Source organism: Sinocyclocheilus grahami, unplaced genomic scaffold (assembly GCF_001515645.1).
Source record: "Sinocyclocheilus grahami isolate Dianchi unplaced genomic scaffold, SAMN03320097.WGS_v1.1 scaffold3126.1, whole genome shotgun sequence".
Lineage (NCBI taxonomy): Eukaryota > Metazoa > Chordata > Actinopteri > Cypriniformes > Cyprinidae > Sinocyclocheilus > Sinocyclocheilus grahami.
This window is the reverse complement of record NW_015508293.1, coordinates 4,617-22,598: the sequence shown is the minus strand read 5'-3', so window position 1 is coordinate 22,598 and position 17,982 is coordinate 4,617. Positions and strand designations below refer to the sequence as shown.

At 34.7% G+C, this 17,982-nt stretch overlaps 2 protein-coding genes across 2 annotated transcripts in view; both read right to left on the bottom strand.

Moving 5' to 3' along the window:
* Positions 1–2,389: 2,389 nt before the first annotated feature.
* On the bottom strand, positions 2,390–15,054 carry LOC107576030 (uncharacterized; the record flags this gene model as incomplete). Its single annotated transcript, XM_016262307.1, has 10 exons — positions 15,006–15,054; positions 14,885–14,911; positions 10,370–10,442; positions 8,332–8,768; positions 8,172–8,243; positions 4,469–4,861; positions 3,945–4,343; positions 3,754–3,849; positions 2,537–2,917; positions 2,390–2,449 (listed from the first exon to the last, which is right to left on the bottom strand). Coding segments are annotated over exons 1-10 (1,987 nt in total), but the record flags the coding sequence as incomplete, so codon positions are not given.
* Positions 15,055–17,660: 2,606 nt separating this feature from the next.
* The window catches only part of LOC107576029 (pancreatic secretory granule membrane major glycoprotein GP2-like), a 4,884-nt gene continuing 4,562 nt past the window's right edge, over positions 17,661–17,982 (bottom strand). The window contains exon 3 of the mRNA XM_016262306.1: positions 17,661–17,727. Coding sequence (XP_016117792.1) covers positions 17,661–17,727 — 67 coding nt within the window. The remainder of the gene's footprint in view (positions 17,728–17,982) is intronic.

The window sequence follows — 17,982 nt, the reverse complement described above, 5'->3', positions numbered from 1 at the left end:
TTTCTTTGTTATTTAAAGAGCACGTTAGTAATATGCGCCTATAGACGGGTGCACAACGTGCGTACACTTTGCTTATTACACACACAGGGATGCGCAGCAGCACACAAACATTTTTTACAATTAGAAATTAAAGGATTAAAATGTAAAATATTATTATTGTGTACATAAACATAAAAATGCCTACATGTCATTATGGATAGTCTTTGCATGTATCAGAATTACGCGCACGAGCAGATCCGTTTCCTCACAAGAGAAGCATTCAGTTTTTCCGCTTGCAAATTCCGCCATGTAAATAGCGAATCCGCCATGGCGCGAGCGCAACTGGCTTTTAAAGGGTCATGAAACCCTGTTTCAGCACTGGTTAGTTCTCACTACAGTTTTAAAAAATGCTAAAAAATTGGGCATGGTGCGGAGCGGGAAGAGGGGAGAAAGACAACACACACAGCTTCGGGTTCAGAGTTCCATTTCACTCCCATCGAGTTAAAAACACAAATAAATGCACAGCCATTTGCACTCTGCATCAAAAACATATGAACGCGCTGTTGCACCTCTGATACATTTTTTGGCTTATTCTGCTGCTGTTTATATAAGCATTTTGACGGCTTGTGTCACAGAGCTGCAAAAACGGTTACACTCACTAAGTGAATGAATAGCATTTGTGCCTAACTCTTATTACAAAGCAAAAACAAACGCTCTCCTTCCTTCTATCCATGAATGTTTCTCTCAGTTAATGAACGTAGTCTCACAGTCTGAAGCGTCTGTCATAGCAAATCGACACATGCTGTTGTGAATAATTAAGCGAAGCGTTTCTTATAAGATAAGAACACACAGTCTCATGAATAATTTAATAGACACCGATGCATCATTGATGTACTATTAGTCCATTGCCACGTCACAAATTGTGACGTCAACACAATGTAGATTTTAAACCCGTAAGATGAAAATAGCGCAAAAAAGCGTAAAATTAACCAGTTTTCTCAAACTGTTAAAATTATCGGATGCTAACATTGTCTTCTATAATGTGTCTTGTTATAATGTATAAAAAGTAGTCTGGGGTTTCATGACCCTTTAAAGGGAATGGGAGATGAGACTCTGATTGGTTTATGGCACGTTAAGCCCAAAACACACCCATTACTCATTAAGAGAATAGGGACAACCCTTTTAGACCATGAGCCTGGCACAAAAGCTTAAACTAGCAAAAGTGGATTCGGACGCCCTAAACGCAATTGCTCCGTGCGCTTTAGACCATGCGCTTAGATCATTAAAATAGGGCCCATTGTGTTAAAAGTTTGGTTTTCTAATACAAACAGTCTCTGAGAAACGTTCATTTAACTTAAACAGATATAAATAGTAAAATAAAACAAGAGAAACTGATAATTTTGCAGTGGTCTCTTAAATTTTCCAGAGCTGTATATGAAAATTTGGTGCAGGGCTTTGGGTGCCTTCCTGAGCTTAAAAGCGCTCCACAATTTTCCAGTGTAAATCTTTGGTGGAAAATGTAGCACACTCCCATTATTTTTACATTACCCACCTAAAACTTGCTCCAAACCACAACGATTTCAGTCTTCTACAGCTAAATGTATTAGTCTGCATCAGTTCTAGTTCATCAGATTGTAAGCACGTCCATTCTTAATTAACAGGGTATGTGTTGAGTAGCGGACCAAATTAGTGAAAGTATAAATACTTCCGGTTACATATGTTAATGAGAGAAGCCTAAAAATGCTTCTGTTCTGTTTATGTTTCTTCTGATATTTGACATGGCTTTCTTTTCCCACCTGAATTATATTCAAAATTAACAGTTGGAAAATAAATAAATACTACTTTAGGTCAATTATAAGATATTTTTTGTGTGTTTGTGTACTGTGTGCCTGTGTTATTAAACACACTCACACATGTTGAGTTTCTATGTTTTATAGGGACATTCCATAGACATAAAGACTGGTATACTGTACAGTACTTTTCTATCTCCTTACTGTAAGCCTACCCATAAACCTACCCCTCACTCAAAACTTTCCACATTTTTAGATTTTCAAAAAAGATAATTCTGTATGATTTTCCTCATGGGGACCAAAAAATTAAAATAAAAAATTTCCCCACAGGGTCAAAATGACTGCTATTACTTCTCTTGTAGAAACATTTGGTCCCAATAACATAATGAATACCAGGATCTCACACACACACACAGAATGCCTTGTTCTCAAATTAGTAAAAGACTCTTGGACAAATGGAGTACACATGGTGATCTGGAAAGGAACTAGTTCTACAACAAAAGATTAAACACTATTTAATGTGATAAACTCTTTACATCTGTCACGAACACATAGCATGGGTCTGATTTGCTCATGTAAAATAATAATCCTCCAGAATGTTATAAAACACATTATATTACCAGTCCTTGTGATTTTGGCTGTGGTTGTGGTTTTGGCTGTAGTTTCGGTTGTGGTTGTCTCTGACATGACAAGCAGACAATAAAAAAAAAAATATTACACAAAATAGTAATTTCTTAAATAAACAGAGAGCACATGTATATATTTACCTGCACAGTATGCTAAACTGCATGTAGTTGGGCTCACAAACTCATAGACATAATACCCTCCTGGACAGGCTTTGACTTTAATGGGATTGGATTGGAAATAGCAGCAGTTATTGCTCCAGTGACCACAGACATCTCGAGTGACCACGCCATCCTCAACTGTTGGATGTCCTCCGTTCAGCCACAGTGGAGCAATAGTGCCACAACTCAACTCATCAACACATGTGTCTGGCATCTGAACGCTCTGACCCTGAATGAAGAGACGGTACCAGCCGTTCCAGCTGACCCAAGTGTCACACATTATTTGAGAGGAATGTTGATTGTTGGTGGCTCTCCATAGATCATCCAGGACATTGTAGTTGTAGCAGGGGTCAACAGGGGGAGCTGTTGTTAAGAAATATTAAAAAAGTAAATGTTTCGGACTGAATGAATGTTATACTGTGTTTTGTACAACATAAAGTAGCAGTATGAAATCTCCAGAACAGTCTTCTCTTCATTTCTCTGTTGCACTTGTTTAAAGTTAGTCAAAGTTGAAAACAGTTTGTCTTGAGTTTGAACATCTACTTTTATTTTGCTGAAACAAATGGCTAACATGAGTCATTTTGCAACTGAATAGCTTGACTTTGAGAAGAACTGTTTGAAAACACATTTTGCCTCTTACTTTTATAATCTTACAAATTATTGGTTTGCATTTGGTGGTCTAAATTGTATCTTCTTTGTGCCAAATTATCTTACATCATACACTGTCAAATTGTATAACTAAATGAATGCTATCAATTTTCACTCTGACTCTTATCTTTTATCTGTGTGCACATGCATTTTCTGTCATTTTAAGTAATTTCCTGCCTCTGATGTTTTGCGGTCTGGGATCAGATTGAGATTATAAAAGGAGTCTACAGAGGTCTGAGAAACAGTGATGGTATAGTTTTTACTATTAATAAAAATGCTCTTCAGTTGAGTTCTTCATTATGATTAATTTGATTCATCTGTTACACTGTCTATTAAATAAAGAGTTAGAGAAGCAACAAAATCAGTCTGTTTAGGCTGTCTTTTCCTTTTCATTTGTCTTGCATACTGATTTTTACTACGTTAACTATGATTTTTGCTACACTCTTTTGAAATGGGACAGAAAGACTGAAACATTTTAAGAGACTGTGTAATGAAAATAAATGAGTAAAAATATTCTTGAGGCTTTAAAAGAAAACAAGACAATACTTTACCAGTGGTTGTGATTGGTGGAGTAATGGATTCTATGGGTGGAATTCTCTCTGTTGTTGTAGAAACTAATTGGATGGACTGGCCTGAGGCTTCTGGTATGAAGAAATGTGTGTATATATATATACAGTATCAAACATTTTTAATCATAACCCAGAAAAGTAAATGATTTAATTACATATGAGTAAATACTCACCAACACAGTAAGCACTGCAAACAATTGGTTTGACAAACTCATAAACATAGAAATTTCCAGGACAGGCTTTGACTCTTATAGGGTGGGATGTGTAATCACAGCAGCCACCCACTGATAAACAGACCTGACGGGTGACCACTCCATCTTCCAGCTGTGGGTGAGTGCCATTGAGTGATAGTGGGTGATGAGTGCCACACATGCCATAATTAACACATGATTCTGGCATTTGGGCATTTTGACCATTGTAGAACAGTCTGTACCAGCCATTCCACTCCACATTATAATCACACATGCCAGAGTAGTAATTGTCATTATAGTAAGAGTTGTCAGTGGCTCTCCAAGGTTCATCCAGACTGGTGTAGCTGTAGCAGGGGTCAACACTTGGAGTGGTTAACAATGCTGTTATTAAAAAGTAGAAAGAGAGCATCACATACTGCATATTAAATCTATTCAATATAATAATATGAATACAAACCAATACAATTTGTGATAAGCATGTCAAATAAAAAGATAAATGAACATGCCTGCACAATATACAGGAGCTGGGATTGAAAGAGTTGGTCTGGTAAATTTGTAGACATAATAATTTCCAGGACAAGCTTTAACTTGGATTGGTTCAGATCTGTAGCGACTGCACTGATCATAGCGAGAGCCGTAAATTTCACGAATAACAACTCCATCTTCTAGTTGAGGATGAGAGCCACCAAGATGAAGACCACTAAAACCTCCACATGACATGTAAGTCAAACACCACTCAGGCATCTGAGCACTTGATCCATCAATGAAGAGCCGATACCAGCCATCCCATTCTACACGAGTGTCATCAAGTCCATTTGCATCGCCATTCCAATACCCGTAATTGAGTGTGCTTCTCCAGTGGTTGTCGAGTATGTTGTAGTTATTGCACGGGTCATAATCTGTGTTAGTGAAAGACCAAAACAGACCAGTTATATTTCAATGAGCAAATTCACGAGTGCAAATCTGAACTAATCAAACACATTAACAAACATGAGATTTAAATGTCATTGCCAATATACTGTACATACATCAGTGGTGGAAAGCATACTGAAAAATTGTACTTAAGTAAAAGTATTGCTACTTAAGGAGTAATTTACTTGAGAACAAGTAAAAGTACTGAAAAATAATATAACTCAAGAAAGAGTAAATAAGTATTTTGCTTAAAAACTACTCAAGTTACTGCGTTACAAAGTACTTTAGTTTTATTTTTCTATTTTTGCCCAAAATGAGGCAATGCGAACATCATGGAGCATTAAATACTCTCTTGTAATGTCTGTTTCACAAATGAGACTTAGAGATGTATTAAACTTATAACTTTCTAGGAAATCCCTTATATGGACAAATGCATCAGATATCACTACAGCTGAATAACATGCAGACGTTTTGACTGATGAAATATTAAGACAATAAACACACTATTGAAATGATATATCTGTGTTTATCTGTGTTATTTAAACCATTTTGGGTATTTTCATGAGAATGATTCATATTTATAATGCAATGCTAATCGACAGTATAGAATTTTATAAAATAATATTTTTTTCTGTCACATTCTGTGATAAGAAGCAACACGGAACCACAGAATCAAGTTATCTCAAACATGACTGATGTTATATAGTAATTTTGGAGCAAAACATTATATTAATCTCATAAATTGTCATGTAATTGGCCATTTAAATTGCCAGTCAAAAATAATGTGGGGTATGTGTAAGGTTGGGCATCGTTTGAATTGTAATGATTCCGACTCCGATTCTGCTTAATGATTCGGATTCTTAATAATTCCTACTTTCGATTAAAAAAAAATTACTGAATACTGAAATGCTGAATACTGAACGAAAATCAACACGCTAAAGAGCAATTACACAAGGAACGTTTACCTGGTTTAAAAATAACATAGCAAAAAACAACTAGCCTAACTAATCTAAATTTCAAGCATTATTAAATACAAGAAAACACTCAGTAATTAAAAAGAACAAATAAACACAAACGTTGTCAGTAAACAGGCTAAAAGTCAGGGCAGGTGGCAATGAATCACAACTCAGAGACAAGGCGGATAATCCAGAAGGCAGGTAGCAGAGTATCATAAACGAGGTACAGACAGGGTCACAACACGCAGACAAAACAGAGAAAACCGTTCAGAAATGTAAACCGCAGTAAAACAAGACTTCGCAATGAGCTGGAAGGAACAGACTGTTTATATAGGCAAGCTGATGGGCTACAGCTGGGCTAGGTGATCAGTGCCAGATACGGGGCTGATGGGAAATGTAGTGTGAGAGTGTAAGAGTCAATATTCGGGTGAGGGAGCCCTCTGATGGTCGGAAGAGGGAATCACGGAGTTCGCCTCTGTGACACAATCGCACAAATAAAAACAAATTAATTAATTAACGATTTAAATAAACAGTGTTTTAAGATTTTCATGTAATCAGGTGCAGAAACTGTAATAAATATACATTTCAAATATAGTTACAAAAGTTATTCAGTCAAGAACAGCGAGTGAATTTTCTGTCTTTTGTTTGACTAATGTTATTATAGAGATGGCAGAAGGAATATTAGGCTGCTCGGATCCAATATACTGTTACACGCTTTCTTTCCCAAATCCAAAAAGACATGTGCCTTGTCCAAATACCCACACGTGCGGTCTTTGCACTTGACCACTTGACTACTTATATGACATATTTCCTGTATTTGGCCCAAGTCTTCAAGTGAGCATGAAGACCACAAGTGTGTGTACAACTTTTCATCATATGATGGGACACACTTATAGTGTTGTAAAAATGCAAGTGTTTTTTCAGAGCTTTATTTTTATTTTCAATACTTTGCATTTTAAAATCAACTTCTAAATGTCTGTTCAGTAGTCCCTATAATAGATGAAATTTAATGTGTGGTGCTTCTAAGTAATTGATAAAAAGCATTTGCAAATATTGTACAAAATAATTATACTCACCTTTGCACCAATAAAATGTGCAACACTTTGTTTTACTACCAAATCCTATGTAATATGCTAAAGGTTGCAGGCTTGCCTTCTCGTGGCTTTGGTATTCAGGGCTTAGTGTATCCCATCATGCATCATGTTCTGGAAATAAATCGTTAGACTTTTTACGAGATCTCGTGAGAGTTAGTAGTGTGTGGATTTAGTGTGCATTAATGGAACACCGCTTTGGCATTTTTAAGACATGGTACAGTCTTGCTCACTCACTTCCTGTCGCGCGCACGCACTCTCAAGTGGCCAAGACCGCAAGTGTGGGTATTTGGACAGGGCAATAAAAGAGAACTCAGTTCAGTGTCACGCAGTATGAGAGGCGGCTTTCTGTGCGCACGTCTTGGATGTGTGTGCAGCAGAGAAAACAGCATGTGAGTCTTCTTTACTTGAATGGTTTGAAGTATTAAAATGCACACAAAGGAATCAAAATTAGAATTTTGTAACAAGTATCCGATTCTTAAGTATACGATTCCAGAATTGGAATTCCCAAGCGTAGGTAAAGGTTAATGTTAAATAAAAAGCGCTTTTTTCTTTCTACCGAAAATGTGCCTGGAGTCCACCGTTACTATAGTAACAAAGTACACTTTTACTTGCAACTGACTGATGTCAGTCAGATGCACATAAAAATGCATGTGCTCTTATTGCAATGTTGTTGTTAATGTTGAGGTTATTTCAGGTTCATATTTCGTACATTTAGTTTAACTGCACTGTTAAAGAGGGCAAGCTTTACCATTCAACTGAACTGAGTGCATGCACTTTAGACACCTTACCTTACCTACCTGTTCTTGCTCTGTCCATGAAATAGGGTATATGTCGAACATCACATGACCAAACCCGGAAAACAGGTCTCATCGCTTCTGCTTGTCAGAGAACGTGTTAAAAGCCGTATTAAATAATGGCACGAGTCAGACCTGTCTGTTATTACCTGAAGCGCAGTGCCCGTCAAACACCAGCTCGCCCAGTTTCTCCATCAGCACCTTTGTCTTTTTTGTACTTTTGATCAAAAATAAATGTAACGAAGTTGAATACTTTATTTTTATTCAAATCAAGTAAAAGTATCATAATTTAACTATGCTCAAGAAAGTACAAAAAAAATTTGAAAAATGTACTCAAGTACTGTAACGAAAGTATCTGTAATTAGTTACTTTCCACCTCTGACATACACACACACACACACACACACAGAGAGAGAGAGAGAAGTTACATGAATTAATTAAAATGTAACTTACTCGAGGTAATGCTGAATCCAGTAATTATATTTGGACTTGCGGTGGAAATCGGCCGTGAAATGGTGCTGACATCTGAAGAGAAGGACATTCAAGACATGATTGAAGTGATTTTAAATATTTTGAAAGACTTCATAAAAAAATAGGAGAAAAAGCACATTACCTGTGCAGTATCCTGAACACGAGATTTGTGGATTCACAAGTTCATAGACATAGTAATTGCCTGGACACGCTTTCACTCTGATGGGGTTTATCTTGTAATAACAGCAGTCATCCCAATAATAATAATAACCACAGACCCCTTGAATCCCCACCCCATCCTCTATCTGAGGGTGAGGACCACTGAGCCACAGATTGATGTTTGTGTTACAGCTGTATGAACTAACACAGGTCTCTGACATCTGGATGTTCATTCCATAGTAGAAAAACCGGTACCAGCCATTCCAGGAGAAATGTTCATCACAAACGTTATCTCCACTTTCATTGTTGGCTCTCCAGGGATGATCCAGAGACTCATAGTTGTAGCAGGGATCACTGCTGATGCTGCTGAAAGCAACTGTTATGGAGTTTGGAAAAGTTATGTTAAAATACTGGGACCCGCTTTATATTAATTGTCATCAACTACAGTCTTCTAAAATGTAAATTTGTAATGTGATACAATGCACTTATTGCGCAGATACATGATAAACTGTGCGTATATTTACAAACACATCCATTTATGTACAGCTGTAAATATTTTATGTAAACACATCTGAGTTCTGTAAGTACACTGTTGACTCATATCTTACAGTTTAACGCACCCTTAAATATAATCATACCACTAAAACTGTCCCAAACCTAGACTATATTCCTCCTAATGAGCAACAAAAGTGTTTTGTAACACAACATGAACCCAATGAGAACACTGTAATTTACAATTCATCTTCTCATCTAAATTGTAACACATTAATATATAATGTATAAATGATCAGTTACTACATAAAGTCACAGATGTGAGATGTGAAGTCGGAATCATAAGAAATAAGGTCTGAGATATAAAAATCGCCTAATGAGTTTTTCTTGTTCTGTTCTGACAGTCAGGACTGCTGAGAGGATTATTGGTGCCCCTCTGCCCAGCCTCCAAAAGAAATAAGGTCTGAGATATAAAAATCGCCTAATGAGTTTTTCTTGTTCTGTTCTGACAGTCAGGACTGCTGAGAGGATTATCGGTGCCCCTCTGCCCAGCCTCCAAGATCTTTACAGCTCCAGAGTGAGGAAAACAGCAAAGACTCACACCCAGCCCACTCTCTCTTCGAACTGTTGCCTTCTGGTCGGCGCTACAGAGCACTGATCACCAGAACAGCCAAACACAAGAACAGTGTTTTCCCACAGGCTATATTCAGCCTGAACAATTAAACTTTCATAATTATACATCATCCATCACAGCTGACATATTTATACACAGAATCCAAAATGTGTACACTTGTAATCTGCACATTTTGTAAATAACATATCTGCACACTTATAACATATCTGTACATTTATCTAAACAATTACATTTTTTATCTATACTTCTATTTCTCTATATAGTACATTATTTAATTTCAGATTTGTTCTTACATTAGTGTTATATTCCATCCCTACTGTGTTATTACTATGTATGTCTGCACAATGTCTATACTTTCTTCTACACTGGAAGCTCCTGTCATCAAGTCAAATTCCTAATAAATAATACTCTATAAATAATAAAACTCTTCTGATTCTGATGCAAAAATTAGCTTCTGAACATTTGTATGTTATTGGGCTTTATGTTTTCATAATGGCCAACTAACTGTACAGTAAATTATCCCTGTGTATTCCAGCTGGTTTTATGAGCCCCACACAGACTGAAAAACAAATGTGTGGCACCTTCAATCTGAGTAGATTATAGTTTAGCAATAGTGATTTTAACCTTTAATCAGTCAGTTGTGCAGCCTTAAACCCTAACTTTGAGGTGAAGGTATTTTTGTCCTGTTATCTAAAAACACATTTTCTGTCAAAAACAAAACATACTTTCTGAATCTGCATGCATCATGAAATGTACTGAACACAAAAACTGTTTGGGATTTCTGCATTTCATAAATGTCATAAATAAACACATTATGCTTGGTTTTTCTAATAAAATTGTCTCAATACAATAAAAAATTATGAAATTGAAAGTAGGGTCTGATGTGAATAGTGACGTGTTGGCTCTCCAGGGACGATCCAGAGACTCATAGTTGTAGCAGGGATCACTGCTGATGCTGCTGAAAGCAACTGTCGTGGAGTTCGGAAAAGTTCTGTTAAAATACTGGGACCCGCTTTACATTAAATGTCATTATACAGTCTTCTAAAATTTAAATTTGTAATTTGATAAAGTGCACTTATTGTGCAGATACATGATACACTGTGCTTATATTTAAAAACACACGCATTTATGTACAGCTGTATGTAATGCAGTTCTGTACGTACACTGTTGACTCATATCTTACAGCATAACACAGCCTTAAACATAATCATAACACTAAATCTGTCCCAAACCTGAACTATATTCCTCCTAATGAGAACTGAGAACACTGTACCTTACAATTAATCTTCTCATCTAAATTGTAACACATTAATATATAGTGTATAAATGATCAGTTACTACAGAAAGTCACAGATGTGAGATGTAAAGTCGGAATCATAATCATAAAAATAGCCTGATGAGTTTTTCTTGTTCTGTTCTGATGCAAAAATTAGCTTCTGAACATTTGTATGTTATTGGGCTTTATGTTTTCATAATTACCAACTAACTGTACAGTAAATTATCACAGTGTATTTCGGCTGGTTTTACGAGCCCCACACAGACTGAAAAACAAATGTGTGGCACATTCAATCTGAGTAGATTATATTTTAGCAATATATATTTTAACTCTGAATCAGTCAAATATGCAGCCTTAAAATCTAACTTTGAGGTGAAGATATTTTTTGTCCTGTTATCTAAAAACACATTTTCTGTCAAAAACAAAACATACTTTCTGAATCTGCATGCATCATGAAATGTACTGAACACAAAACTGTTTGGGATTTCTGCATTTCATAAATGTCATAAATAAACACATTATGCTTGGTTTTTCTAATAAAATTGTCTCAATACAATAAAAAATTATGAAATTGAAAGTGGGGTCTGATGTGAATAGTGACGTGTAGGACTGCTAAAATATGATCAAGTTTCAAGGTTTCATATCAAGAGACAGGGATCTTTCACTGAATTATTCCTATTACACTTCTTTTATTCTTGCATTTTTAAAGGAAAGCAAAGGCTGGAGAAAGAAGTAAAAAATAAAGCTAAAAATTATTGTACTTAAAGTTTGTCCATTGATAATTTCACTGCTTAAGTACCTATTAACAGTTATTAAATAATATGGCCATATATTAGCACATTTGTGATTACCTGTGGCTTTGTGCCGATGGTTGAATCACTCTAATATAGCTATATAATATTATTGCCTAAATAGCTTATTTTATTATTATAAATTATTTCATAAACACATGGGCCTGATTTGCTCATGCAAAACAATAATCCTCCTGATTGTAACACAGTACATTGGTCATAAAGTCCATTGTAGTTTCTGTGGTTTCAGTTGTGGTTGTCTCTGGCATGACAGTAGCAGTGATAGTGCTTATGTTGCTTGCATCTGAATTATAAATATTAAATAATAAAGCAACAATCTCTTACATAAATAAAGGAAACCTCAAGGCTGATCAGAAGAAATGGACAGCCCCTGAGTTAAATATATGAGTGTCACAGCAAAGGGTCTGAATACTTAGGACCATGTGATATTTCAGTTTTTCTTTTTTAATAAATCTGCAAAAATGTCAACAATTCTGTGTTTTTCTGTCAATATGGGGTGCTGTGTGTACATTAATGAGGAAAAAAATTTACTTAAATGATTTTAGCAAATGGCTGCAATATAACAAAGAGTGAAAAATTTAAGGGGGTCTGAATACTTTCCGTACCCACTGTATATTTATCTATTTAATAGGTACAAGTATTTAATGAATATGTACTAGTATATAATAAATAAGTACTAGTATATATTTTAAAAAGTTACTAGTCACAACTGGAATAAATACAGTCAAAAAGGAATAGTTGATATCTTGATGACAGATCCACATAGAAGGCAAAACAAAAATCAAACATGTTACTACTAACAACAGAATAGTTACTATAAGTTATATATTTAATAGGTACTATTATCTAATGAATAACTAGTATATTTTTTATAAATGTACTGGTACTTAAAGAATAAGCACTAGTAGTCAACAAATAAGTACTAGCACCTAGTGCAATAGATACTTGTAGCTTAAAAAAATCTAGTAGTAAGAATACTTTTTTTTTTTTTAGACTAAATGTTAAAATGGCTCACCATACCCCTCTCTTTCCTTTTTCACCAGGCTCTGGTCACCAAAAGACGACTCAGAATGTCAAAAGTTCACTAAGAATGCTTATATAGGCTACCACATCTGTGTCTTAATCCATTCCCCAATCCATTCTGTTACCAGAAAACACTCGGCACTCGGCACTCAGAACACTCACACACTGCTGTGAGTCTCTCTGCTGTCAGGCATGCATCACTCACATTTTTACCTGACAATCAAAATGTTATATTTGATTTATACTATTCTTCTGAAATCATTATGACTAGTAGATTAAGTGGAGTCTGGTGATGCCACATATCTGTGTGCAGTTCAAAGTGAAGGCCATGAATGAATGATGAATGTGCCACATCATCTGACAGCTTCTGATTTCTGTCTAGCACTGACTCAGCAAGTTGTATGAATGTGACTATAAAGCTACACTTTTTGTTATGAGCAACCTCTGACTAAAATCAGACTGGCGAGTCTGTGTCCATGAGATTCCAACCAGCCGTCATGAGACTCTGCGACATTCAGATGAAGGAAGAAACAGATGAAGAGTAAGGGAATAGGGATTCAAATATCCAAATTAGAAACAGAATTAGATAGATAAATATCTCGCTCTAAACTTTAGAATAATTTGAAACTGGAGTCAGATTAAGCATGTAGTAGAATGATTAAATTAACTAATTAAGTTAACTATACAGAAGTCAGGGAAAAGACCTACACACAGTGTACCTTCTGTTTCTTCATAAAGCTTAAATCATAAATCATAAAAACTCACAGAAAAAAAGATACAAAAGCGGTCACTACAGCAGAACCTTTTCAAAAGGTACAAATGTATACCATTTAGGTACTGAAATGTACATTTTAGGTACTAATATGCAGCTTTAAGGTACTTATATTTATTTTAAGGGGTAAATGCAAATATACAAAGGTGTATTTTTTTTAAAAGATACCGGCCGCCCCAGTGACAGCTTTTGTACCTTTTTTCTGAGAGTGCACTGATACCATAAAGTGAAAATAAGGAATCCTTAAATTTAGGAACACTTGCTGTATGCTAAACATAATAATAATAATAATAATGTAATTCCCTTAAAACTGTAATTATAGCTGTCATGTCTACTATCAACTCTCTCTTTGGGCTTGCTGTCCCTGCTTTGAAAACCAGGTTGTAGCAGAGAGCAGTCAAACAGGGTGGCAAAGTTTAAAGATCATTTCCACACCTTATGTATCAAGTTTCTGTGGACAATCAAAACAGATGCCTTTTGCCTTCAGATTAAACAACTCTTCTTGTGCAGAACAGGAGGGTTAACATGAACATACAGTACACAGGAACTGCTTATTCTTATCAATGTGTGAACGACAGTAAATTCCTTTCGACTCACAGGAAAAACACGTTTTGTCATGTAGTTGAACCTTCACATACTTCACAAACAATTCCATTACACAAAATGGAACAAATCCTCTCCATATCTATTTACAGATCTGTATATGCTTGATTAGCTGTTTGTGACACAATAAGGTATACACACTTATATATTAAGGTATAAAGGACGGCATTAGTGAAAGTTATTTTTTATATATATTTTTTTTTCTGGTTACTTTTTTTCTGTGTAGCTGAATAATCCATTGTGTCATCACGTTCACAATCAGATGCACAGCTGTATCAGTGCTATGATCTGCACAACATATATTTTATTTGTAAAAGATGAGTTGGAATGTTGTCGCTGATTTTATGAGCACAACACGCACTGAAAAACAAATGTGTGGCATCTGGACAGATTACATTTTTCAGCTGAATCAGTCAATTGTGCAGAACTTGAGGTGACGAAAATATTTATTTAAATAATATTTATCTAAAACACTTTTTAGTAAAAAAATTGTTTGTTGAATTTGTTTTCCCAGTAATTGTTCAAATACAGCCTATTTTGTCCTGGCAATGTAGATGATAAAGTACATAGATACGATTATTATTATGATTATAACTAATGTTAATCACTGATGGTCTGCTGAAGCTGCATGCATCATGAAATGGACTGAACATGAAAGTAGTGAGTGTTGGGGATTTGTTCATTTCATAAATGTCACAAATTCCAAAGACATTTAGCTTGGTTTATCTGATAAAACTTTGTTTCAATACAATAAAAATAATGAAATTAAAAGTGAATAAAAATTTTTTTTTTGTTTTAGTTGGATTGCTAAAATGTGAGAACCTTTCATATTGATATCACTAAATTATTCATATTAAATTTATTTTATTTTTTATATAAAGCTAAGGATGGAAAGATTAGATAAAGTTATATATATATATGTACCTGAAGTTTGTCCATTGATCATTTCACCTGTTAAATACACAGTATAAACATAATGAATTAATACTGAATGTAAACCTACTTACAATATCATTGTAAAGCACATGACAAATAAAGCTCTCACCATTAATCAGCAGCAGTAGAGACACACACAGTGAGATCAGAAACCTCATTGTGACCAACGGCAACTCCTGCACCTGCACACATATACATACAAATATACATACACACAACCAGTCAAACGTTTTTGAACAGTAATACTTTTGTTTTTTAAAGAATTCTCTTCTGCTCACCAAGCCTGCATTTTTTAATCCAAAATACAGCAAAAGCAGTAATATTGTGAAATATTTTTACTATTTAAAATAACTGCTTTCTATTTGAATATCTGTTAAACTGTAATGTATTTCTGTGATGCACAGCTGTATTTTCAGCATCATTTCTCCAGTCTTCAGTGTCACGTGATCTTCAGAAATCATTCTAATATGCTGATTTGCTGCTCAAGACACATTTCTGATTATATATATATATATATACATTAAATGTGTCTCATATTAATTATTTTATTTTGTGCACATTTGCAAATAAATAAATAAATAACTTTACCTGAGATCAAATGCTGCTGCAGAACAAACTCAGCGAGATTCTCTCTTCAGCAGCTGAATACAGTGATGATGATCTGCAGCTCATGATCTCATCGGTGCCTTTAATAACGGTGGGTGGATCATTACTGGAACCAAGAGTAATCTCTAAACAATAACTTAAGTAATTTTCTCTTGTGACATGAAGATATTTATTTGAACGGATTCCTTTTGTGTAGACATTCCTTCACTCTGTACAGATAGATGTGAATGTAGATGGAATGATGATGAGCAACATTTTCCAAAGCAGCTTTACAAAAACAGTAAAACTAACCCTCCAGTGAGTGAGCTAAAGGTGACTGGAAAGATTCATGCTAATTAATTTAACAATCTGTTAATGAATTCTGTGTGAAAATAATGTTTAACCAATGACATTAAAAGCTTCAGTTCATCCTAAGACCACTGGAAGCACACAGGTGATCAAGTAATATGGAGTTTATGAGATGTGCAAACTAACAAGATCATAACATAGCAGGTTAATAAGTCAATTAAACGGTATCTAATATTTGGATACAAAACAAATAAAGGGGGATAAAAAGAGAAAAAGCGACAAATAATGTTAATGGAACTTGATTTACAAAGACAGAATAGAATAAAATTAGGCTAAACAGGCAAATGTTGGTACTTCCCTGAAGCAAGAATGTGTCACACAAAATGCATTCAAAAAATGTTGTGCACGGGCACATGTCCCGTCGGCTGATCATGTTGTTGAAGCAAAAAAGCAACTTAATGAACACTGTATTCACATGCAGATTTAATGAAGGTGCAGAATTACATTCTTTAGAAATGTTCTACCTTCATCCGCTGCACATTTTATTTCATCATTCAAAAACCCATGTCAAAAAACCACGTGATGCACATTAATGTGTCCTGACAGTAATATCCCCTCTGGAACTATAATGAAAATATAGAAAGAAAGAAAAACATAAAACAAATTGTAAATATAGAAAGGCTTAAATAAGCAGTCAAATTTGATGTAGATGTGTCAATGTAAAGTAAACTCTAATCTTACTTTCAAGAGTTTTGGGGAACACTTTACAAATAAGTAAAAAATAAACAACAACAAAAACAAATACTTTTACAGCATTTATCGATTTAGCTTATTTTTACTTTCTACATTACATTTGAACAAGTTGAATACATTAACAGTAAATATATTAAATACTGTAACAAAAAGTTCATGTGTTAATATTTTAGGTATAATGAATTAACATTCATAAAATTTTACTTTATATGTGTGAGTGTGCAGCAATAAAAAATGACAGCAATAATATCATTGAGAAGTACTGAATGTGACTTTTCAAACTGGATAGCCAGGTTTACTGTCATTTTTATACATTATAGGACTTTCAGAAAACCACCAAACTGGATTCCAGACATGGAGCTGCAAATGCTGCTAGGTTTGTTAATTAAGTTGTCAAAGTGCATATATCAATCACTTAAAGTGTTTTTTTTTTTAGTAATTGCAGCAACCAGATGATCGAGATTAAAAAAATACCTACTTACACTGACTGTCACCAAAAAGTAATGCATTTCAATATTGTGTTACTCCCTAAAAAGCAACAAATTAGGTTAGTTACTTTTTATGAAAATGAACGTGTTACGTTACTTTTGCATTACATTTTCTCATCTGGGCTGGGCTTGCTTGTTTGTTTTTAATATAAAAAGGTTCTAATTTTAAAATGAAAAATGTGCAATCTATTTAGATTTATTCCAGCTGTTTCTTAATTATTTTCTGTTCTAATTAAATTAAAATATTTTTATTCTTGTCTAATCACTTTTAGTTTGTGTCACTTTCCATCCAGTTTGATCCAGTTACACAAAACCATCTGACAAAATCAACAACTTATTCATGGACCAGATCATGTTTCTATTTCTGAAAGTCTCATAATCATCCACATTTGCCTACAGAATACTTGAGTGCTATATGAAAGGCTCTTTCACCATATGAATTATTCCCACTACATTTTTTTTTCTACATATGTAATGGAAAGGATGGAAGAAGGAAAATGTAAATTTTACAATATCTACCTGTGCTTTGTCCATTTGTCACTTGTTAATAAATACACAATATAAACATTTGATTTAATATTATGAAATTATTTAGTTATTTTACGTGACAGATGATAAAACACTCACCATTAATCAGCAGCAGTAGTGACACACAAGACCAGAAACCTCACTGTGACGGAAAAGCCCCTCTTGCACCTACACACATATACAACATGAAACAGTTACATTTTGTTCGTTTTTATTTTTGTGTTTATTGTGCAGACTAGTAAAAAACACCTTAAATTAAAATGTTCACAAAGCAAAACTCAGGGAGATTCTCTCTTCAGCAGCTGAATACAGTGATGATGATCTACAGCTCTCATGATTTTATCTTGCCTTTACTGGAACTGCCGGAAGTAATTTCGCAACAATTTTCATGTGACATACCTGTATTGGTTATTTTAATAGATT